This window comes from Daphnia pulex, chromosome 7, assembly GCF_021134715.1.
Source record: "Daphnia pulex isolate KAP4 chromosome 7, ASM2113471v1".
NCBI classification, from domain to species: domain Eukaryota; kingdom Metazoa; phylum Arthropoda; class Branchiopoda; order Diplostraca; family Daphniidae; genus Daphnia; species Daphnia pulex.
In genome coordinates, this window is record NC_060023.1 from 5,853,572 (window position 1) to 5,862,002 (window position 8,431).

General features: G+C 37.0%; 1 protein-coding gene across 1 annotated transcript; it reads left to right on the forward strand.

Annotated features, from left to right (window-relative positions):
* Positions 1–1,169: 1,169 nt before the first annotated feature.
* On the forward strand, positions 1,170–8,117 carry LOC124196760 (ATP-binding cassette sub-family C member 4-like). The gene is made up of 25 exons (XM_046591970.1): positions 1,170–1,644; positions 2,014–2,124; positions 2,521–2,670; positions 2,764–2,971; positions 3,043–3,159; positions 3,224–3,329; positions 3,398–3,554; positions 3,626–3,764; positions 3,822–3,932; positions 4,013–4,216; positions 4,293–4,471; positions 4,534–4,825; positions 4,895–5,110; positions 5,189–5,355; positions 5,424–5,758; positions 5,827–5,906; positions 5,985–6,135; positions 6,198–6,428; positions 6,500–6,575; positions 6,642–6,736; positions 6,802–6,929; positions 6,990–7,408; positions 7,468–7,597; positions 7,653–7,763; positions 7,827–8,117. The coding sequence occupies exons 1-25, from the start codon at positions 1,568–1,570 to the stop codon at positions 7,980–7,982; spliced, it is 4,146 nt and encodes a 1,381-aa protein (XP_046447926.1). The 5' UTR covers positions 1,170–1,567; the 3' UTR covers positions 7,983–8,117.
* Positions 8,118–8,431: the final 314 nt, after the last annotated feature.

Sequence of the window (8,431 nt, forward strand, 5' to 3'; positions counted from 1 at the left end):
AATGTCTAAATGTTGCTATATTGACCAAAATCTAGTGCACGTCCAAATAATATGGACGCTAGAAATTCCAATTGTGGAAAAATCGTGACTTGGACTTCACTTCAAAGTATTCATATATGTATGAATAAACAATCGTTTATTGGCATGGTCTTGAATTTCTTGTCCGTAATAAGAATGCCGTAACTTCCAGTCTGCCTTGAATTGTTATAGACAATGTTGTACCTTTTTATAACAATTTCCTTGGATGCAGTTACGGTAATTACGGTGTCGTGATAAGAGGTCACAATTTTTATTGGTATCCTAAAAATTAATGTTTCGTTTAAGGTGGATGATCGAATTCAAACGTAACACGATATACCGCGTTAATGATTGGACGTGAAGAAAGAAATGCAGAGTCATGATGACAGAAAATCACTCAGTCATTCCGGCATTTGGCCTTGGGGTGAATACAGCTTATGAAAATAAGATTTTCTATACAAATTTTGAAGCTTCAAAGTTGGATGGGGTCTGACAACCAAGACATGCATCAAATTAAGTGCTACCCTTTAATCTTATCTTGTATCAGTCATTTGAGAATTCAAGCTTTACTCGATAACTCTTTTGTTTGACTATCTCAGCATCCGGAGAAACCTACTGAAAAAGACGCCTCTCATATTTATGTCTACCTCATCCGCCCATGATATTTGAGTGGATCCAACGATCAAGGCCATTTCAAAACGTGTGTAGCTATAGGTCAACCAATAGGCCTATTTAACATTGAAGCAATCTGATTTTTTTTTCTTACCTACGCACATGAAGCTAATGCACTATGCAATTATGAATGGATTAATTTTATTAGGCCGGAAACTAAAACTGATAGGTGATAGCCAAGAAAACTAATAAAGTTCTGATTAATCATGGCCGTGAAAAACCCAATGTACATTGCACATGCGGTGCGAATAAATAGTAAAAATAACGATACAATTTGTAAAATGTATTTCATTTTTAATTAAAAAATCTTGCTTATTAATTAATTGAATATTAATGAAATATTAGTTTGAATTTCGTGATATTGCAAACCGACAGATCATTTCTGATTTCCCAAAAATTGGTTGGGTATTCCGTATTCGCAATAAATAGGTAGAAAGGTGTAATGTGTATATGTAGTTGTGGTGTTATATATGTATCACGGTGCGGTCGGTCGTTACACCTCGAGGTATAAAAAGAGGAGGAGAAAGCAACACATGTGCTGAAGGCTGAAAGGAATAAGGAGAGTCTGCACTCTGCAGTCTGCGGCCGGCAGTAGCGAAGCATTTCAGTCAGGGAACGAAGTTCAAGAGAGAAGGTCGTCTTCCAATTCTCAGATTTCAGTTTCACATTGCTATCACATTCTTGGGCAGTGTTTGACTACTGTGATAACAGAAGAATTCCCTCAATGGCCGGCGAATTGGTACAACTTTACAATTCAATATTGAGGGAAAGAACGTCAAGTTAAAGAAAAAGTGATTCGTCCAAAGTCTGATTTTTGACCGGTTTTGCCCTCGAGCACTTACATAATCAGTCAAGGTTACACTTTCTTTCTTCAGCCATGGAATTGAATCGAAACAAGAAATTGAATCCAAACCCCAGACTTAAAGCCAATTTTCTTTCTGCCCTCATATTTTGGTAAGTAGCTATATTTCATTCGAGCATTTCTTCTCGGTAACAGCTGATTCGGCAGCCGGATCGATGTCGTGAACACGTGACTAGTTATTTACGTTGTCATAGCAACAACAAAGCGCGCGAAATCTTGAAACATCTTTTATAGTTGTTAAATCACAGTAAAAAGCAAATAATGTTTTGCTGTTTGCAAGAAAAATCCATTTATTATTTTTATACCGTATTGTGTCGAAAAGGACAGTAATCTTTTGAAAAGACGAAATTTTGTAATGCAAGATTTATGTGCTGTTTTTTATTATCATTAATTCCTTATCGGTTGCATCGTCGAATTAAACTTACTTTATGCTAATTCCGTATTTGTGTTTTTTTAAATAGGTGGGTGAACCCTTTCATGGGTTATGGAGCAAAGAAAGATCTTGAAGTTGGCGATCTGTATGATGTTATGCCAGGTGATCATTCTGAAGAACTTGGGCTGAAATTGCAAAAGTAAGAAAGAATTTACTACTACTTGTGTCATTTAAAAGCTAAATGCTGCTCATTCATGTTAAAGTTTTAACAATTTTGAAAATTAAGTATTTCCCTTTTAATCTAATGAAAAAGTTGTTGATGTAGAGATCATTTTTTCTTTCATTAATTTATAAGAAAAAACTTGCCCATACCAGTAGTTAATTGCTTAATCGAATTTGCATGGCTGTTTCATAATAACAGTCAGCGCTTTCCTGGAACGAGTAATTAAAATTTTTTCTAGTTTTCTCACTTGATAAATATAAGAAATCCCATTGGTGCGTTAAATTACTCATGTAATGTGCGACCATAATTAAAGTGAACTTACCGATGAAATCTAATTTGTTTCTTTTGATTTTTTTTTGTGTGCGTCTTCAGAGAATGGGACAATCAACTAGCAAAATGCAATTCAGACGGAAACAAATCGAAGAAGCTCAGACCAAGCCTTACAAAAGCTTTGATTAAAACATTTGGACTAAAATTTATGTTAGTGGGCATTCTAGTATTTCTCGAAGAATGTATTTTTAAGTACGTATATGTTTTAGCTTCCTTTATTAACAGTTTAACTTGTTGAGACTGAAGAACGTACTTAACAAATAATCGTAAAAACATTTGATGTAGGATTGGGCAGCCTCTTTGTTTAGGTCAACTTGTTCATTATTTCGGGAGTGATAACAGCACTATTACCACAACGCAAGCTTATCTTTATGCGACGGGAGTAGTTCTGGGCTCTGCTCTCTACACCACCACCCATCACCCTTTCTTTTTTTCCTGCCAACATACTGGAATGCAAATCCGTGTGGCAGCATGTTCACTTGTCTACAAAAAGGTTACATTTATTCAACATTTATTCATTTGAATATTTGTTAATGATACTTAATAAATTTTTTCTTCGAATAGTGTCTTCTGTTAAGCCAAAAGGCCCTAGGTCAAACAACCATTGGTCAAATGGTGAACATTATGTCTAATGACGTCAATCGCTACGATTTTTCCGTCATTTTCCTTCACTATCTTTGGGTACATTGTATTCTTTCTTGGGATACTTAATTACTGATATGCTAACAATATTTTGTTTGATTAGGTTGGGCCATTGCAGACGTTAATAAGCATGGCTATTCTGCTTCATGTCATCGGACCTTCGTGCCTAGTTGGACTGGCCGTGTTGATCCTTTTCGTCCCATTACAAAGTAGCTAAATCGATCAATATCATTTTATTACCCTGGTGTTTCTAATGAAAATATTTGTTTCACGTTAGGTTGGATGGGTAAAGTGTTTTCGAAGCTCCGACTTGAAACTGCCAAACGAACGGATGAAAGGATCCGGACAATGAACGAAATAATCTCTGCAATGAGAGTGATCAAAATGTACACTTGGGAAAAACCTTTTGCTAAATTGATTTCCGATTGTCGCCGGTATTCCTTTGACAAGCTTTAACGGACGATTAATTTTGTTGATGTTAACTTTAGTATATTTTTGATTTTAGAAAGGAGATTAACGTTATTAGGAGAACTAATTATTTCCGTGCACTTAATATGAGTCTCTTCTTTACTTCGTCGAAGCTCATTATATTCTTGACTTTCTTGGTATTTATTTTCACCGGGAACCATTTGACCTCCGAAAAGGTACAAATTTATTTTTCGATTTTATGAATGTTTGATTCTTAATTAAAAATTTTATAGGTCTTTGTGACTGTTTCCTTATTCAATAACATTCGTCTTATCATGACGCTTTTTTTCCCCGGGGCAATAACTATGTCTGCCGAAGCTAGAGTCTCGACCAAACGCATAGAAGTATATTTGTTTCTAATTTAGCATTTTTATTTTGAAAAATGAGTTTATCTAATGCTAATTCATTTGGCTTTGACACAAAGAATTTCTTGTTGTTGGACGAAATCGAAAAAAGTTCAAAGGCAAAACTCCGGCCAGCACTATCCGAGTGTCTCATTGAGTTGAATCAGTTGACAGTCAAATGGCCAGCTGCAGGGGAAAAAGAAGACAACACATTAACTGATATTTCGTTCAATGTCAGACCGGGTCAGGTTTTTGCCATCGTCGGCCAAGTCGGTTGCGGCAAGGTATGCCTTTGGAAATTGTAGTTTTGTTTTATGTCGTACATTTTTTTAAAAATTTGCTATTACTTAATATTTATAGAGTTCATTATTGAATGTCATCTTGGGTGAGCTGTCTCCCACGAAAGGAACCTGTCGAATTGCTGGTAAAGTCGCTTACGCTTCTCAAGAGTCTTGGATCTTTTCTGGAACGGTGCGACAGAACATTCTTTGCGGATTGGAGTACGATCTCAAACGCTACAAAAAAGTCATCAAAGCCTGGTATTATTCTTTCTATTTTACTCTTATTTTAGCAATTATATCATGATATTACGTTTGAATAGTGCTTTGGACAAGGATTTTAGCCTTTTTCCCAACAACGACCAAACGACAGTGGGTGAACGAGGGGTCTCTCTCAGCGGCGGTCAAAAGGCGCGAGTCAACCTTGCTAGATCGTTGTACGTGGATGCCGATATTTATCTTATGGACGATCCACTAAGTGCTGTAGATACACACGTCGGTCGTCATCTCTTTGACAAAGCCATTAATGGATTCCTTCGTGATAAAATTCGAGTTTTAGTCACCCACCAGCTTCAATATCTAAAAGATGTAGACCAGATTCTAATTCTCAAAGCGGTAAGAATTCGTATAAAGTCCCTGGTTTTGCTGAGCGGGTGTCATTTTGTCTGCATTTTTCAAATTCAGGGTCGTGTAGAAGCAATGGGATCCTATAAAGAAATCAGCAACAGCGGATTGGACATTGCAAAAACAATTGAAGACGAAGAACCAGATCAAGAAGAAGACTTAACGCGATCCTTTTCCGAATGTGAAATTGAAAGTTCAATTTCAAGATGTGGATCAATTTCGAACTCTATACGTCAACGTGGAGGATCTGTTGCTTCAAGGTCTTCCGCCAAAGAGGTATGATTTGAACTTTTTCTTTACAGTCACTTCTTAATCTAGATATTATATTCAATTTCCTGACGTTTTTTTAATCAGAAAAAAGAAGAGAAACCAGCATTTGCTGAAGAATCTCGCTCCTCTGGCAGTGTGTCATTAAAAGTCTATTGGGAATATTTCCGATCAGGTGGCAGCTGCATTTATCTCCTCTTGTTTACTTTCACATGCCTCCTCACCCAAATCCTCTTTAGCGGGTCTGATTATTGGTAATTACAATTCAGTTATTATTATCAAATTGATTGATAGTTATTGAGTTTACCATAAACATTGGTAGGCTAACTTTATGGACAAATGCGGAGGAACTTCGTACAAGGCAAGGAAATGTATCCGAAAACTCATCCTTCTTAAATATTACGGAAGCAGATTTTTCCAACGTTACCGACGAAATAAAAGAAAATGGCCCTTTTTCTGGCGAATGGTGGAAGGAGCCGGATACCTACACTGGCATTTACGTTTTTACTATTCTCATCGTCGGCGTATTCATATTCTCAATGATTCGCACGATTCATTACTTCCTAATGTGCATGATCTCGTCTATCCATCTTCACAATCGTATGTTTCAATCGATCATCCGTGCACCGCTACTTTTCTTTGATCAAAATCCCGTCGGTATGAATCTTATTTCTTTCTTAAATTAAATTCCGTGCTTCACATTAATTATTCATTTCAACATTAAGGACGTATTTTAAATCGTTTCGCCAAAGACATCGGATGTATGGATGAAATGTTGCCTTCAGCATTCTTCGACGTCATTACTGTAAATAATTTTGCAGTCTTGAATGAGAGACATATTTTAATTATTGTGGGTTTTTTTGTTTTGTTTTCGATGTCGTAGATTGCGTTGACAGCCATTGGTATTCTGTTCCTAGTTGGCCTGGTCAACCCATGGTTATTACTACCAATTCTATTTCTTTCCGTAATTTTCGTCAAATTTAGGCAATTCTACTTAAAAACAGCCCGTGACGTCAAGCGTCTCGAGTCTACAAGTAAATCTATAATTTGAAATAATGATTTCTTCTTCTAAGGTTATCACTTTGCTTAATTACAGCTCGGAGTCCTGTATTTACTCATTTATCCTCATCATTGGTTGGATTAACAACCTTAAGAGCTCACCAGTGTGAAGTTGTCTTTCAACAAATATTTGATGAATGTCAAGACGTTCACAGTTCAGCCTGGTATATGTTTTTAGCCACCACCCGATGGTTTGGCATTTGGCTGGATTGGATTTGCGTCACTTACGTTGCCTGTGTTACCTATGCGTGCTTGGGACTTAGTACCTGTACGTTATCTCTTTACAAACTTCCATAAAAAAAAAATAATATATATTTTATAATTTTATTTGCGTTTTAGCTATGACCGGAAGCGAAGCTGGGCTTGCCATTTCTTCCGCAATGGCTCTGACGGGTATGTTCCAGTGGGGCGTAAGGTAAAGTAACATTTGATTTTTTTTTATGCAAATGCGTAAAATAATAAAGCCGTCCGTGAATTTTAGGCAATCAGCTGAAGTGGAAAATCAAATGACTTCAGTCGAGCGTGTGATTGAATATAGTAAATTGCCCTCCGAGGCTGCTTTGGATTCGATCACAGGTGGGTTTCGAATTTTACTACATTTTTCTTTTTCGAAAAACAATTTCTTAATTATTTCATTTTAGGTAAGAAACCTCCAGATACGTGGCCTTCGAGTGGTAACATCCAATTCGACGACATGTCCCTTCGTTACACTGAAGTTGATCAACCTGTTTTGAAGAACATAACCTGTTTTGTTCGAGCCAACGAAAAGGTTTTATAGAAATAATGTGCTAAGAAAGAAAAAGACGTTATTTAGAAATTTCGCATTTAGATTGGCATTGTCGGTCGGACCGGAGCAGGCAAATCATCGCTGATCGCCTCTTTATTTAGACTGGCAGAGCCAGAAGGACGTATCATAATTGACGGCATCGATAGCAAATCCATTGGCCTACATGATTTACGGTCTAAGATAGCAATCATTCCTCAAGATCCTGTTTTGTTTTCGGGTTCCCTTCGTAAAAATCTGGATCCTTTCGGGCAGTACAGTGATGAAGCACTCTGGAACTCGCTCGAAGGAGCTAAACTCAAGGACACAGTGAAAGAATTATCTGCAGGCTTAGAAGCAAATATGACGGAAGGAGGTGCGAACTTCTCCGTTGGTCAAAGGCAACTCATTTGTTTAGCACGAGCCATTTTAAGACAGAATCGCATTCTTGTTTTAGATGAAGCCACCGCTAACGTTGATCAAAAGTAAGGCATCCGCTTTCGTCTGATTGTGACGTAATACTATTTTTTATTTTATTTTGCAGAACCGATTCGCTTATCCAGCTAACAATTCGAGAAAGGTTCCGAGACTGTACTGTCATGACGATTGCTCATCGTTTGAATACAATCATGGATTCCGACAGGATAATGCTGCTGGATGCGGGTTACTTGAAGGTATTGAAATATTTTAAAAATGAAAACAGCGTAATTGAAATAAGTATTATTTAAGGAATTTGGTGAGCCTGCTGTTTTATTGGAAAACCCAAAAAGCATGTTTTATAGCCTAGTAGAGCAAACAGGACCTATTGTTGCCTCTCAATTAACAGAGCTGGCCAAGCAGGTGAAAGCAATAATTCCCTATTCTTTGGAGAACGTGTTATAAAGTCGTCGCTTTCAATTATAGGCTGCAGAAAGTAGGCACCAGAACGGGATAGACAACGTGAATCAAACGAACGGAATTAATGGAAACTCAATCCATTACCTTTTGTGCCCTAAAGCTTCTCAAGAACAGGGATTGGATGAATTAGACATTGAATTTACTGAGAATTGCAAGTTGTGACCTACTTTTCCGTGTCTTTCTAGAATAATTGGCCGTTAAAGCCGCCAGTCTATCGTTTATAAAAATTGATAATGGAAACCAGATTAAAATACATTTATGCTCGGTTTTGAAATTATAAAAAAACTGAATAGTTCTCGGCCTTTATTATCATCTTCATCTTTCATCGACATGGAGCGCGAGGGGGCATTGGGAAAGGTAAAATCTATGAGAATCCGTATTACGGACTCTTCATTCAACATCTCAACAACGTCAATTACACACTGCCTCTCTAAAACTGCTGACGTAATTTTAAGTACTCGAATTTCTAATGCTACACGATATAACTTCCCAATTTTAAAACATTGAAAGAGCCTATGACTAAATAATAAAAAAAAAACTACCAAGTCACAGAGTAAATTCAAGCGTTGCCAATTTGTTACTAACGTTTTTCCGGTTTCCGTTGGAAATGA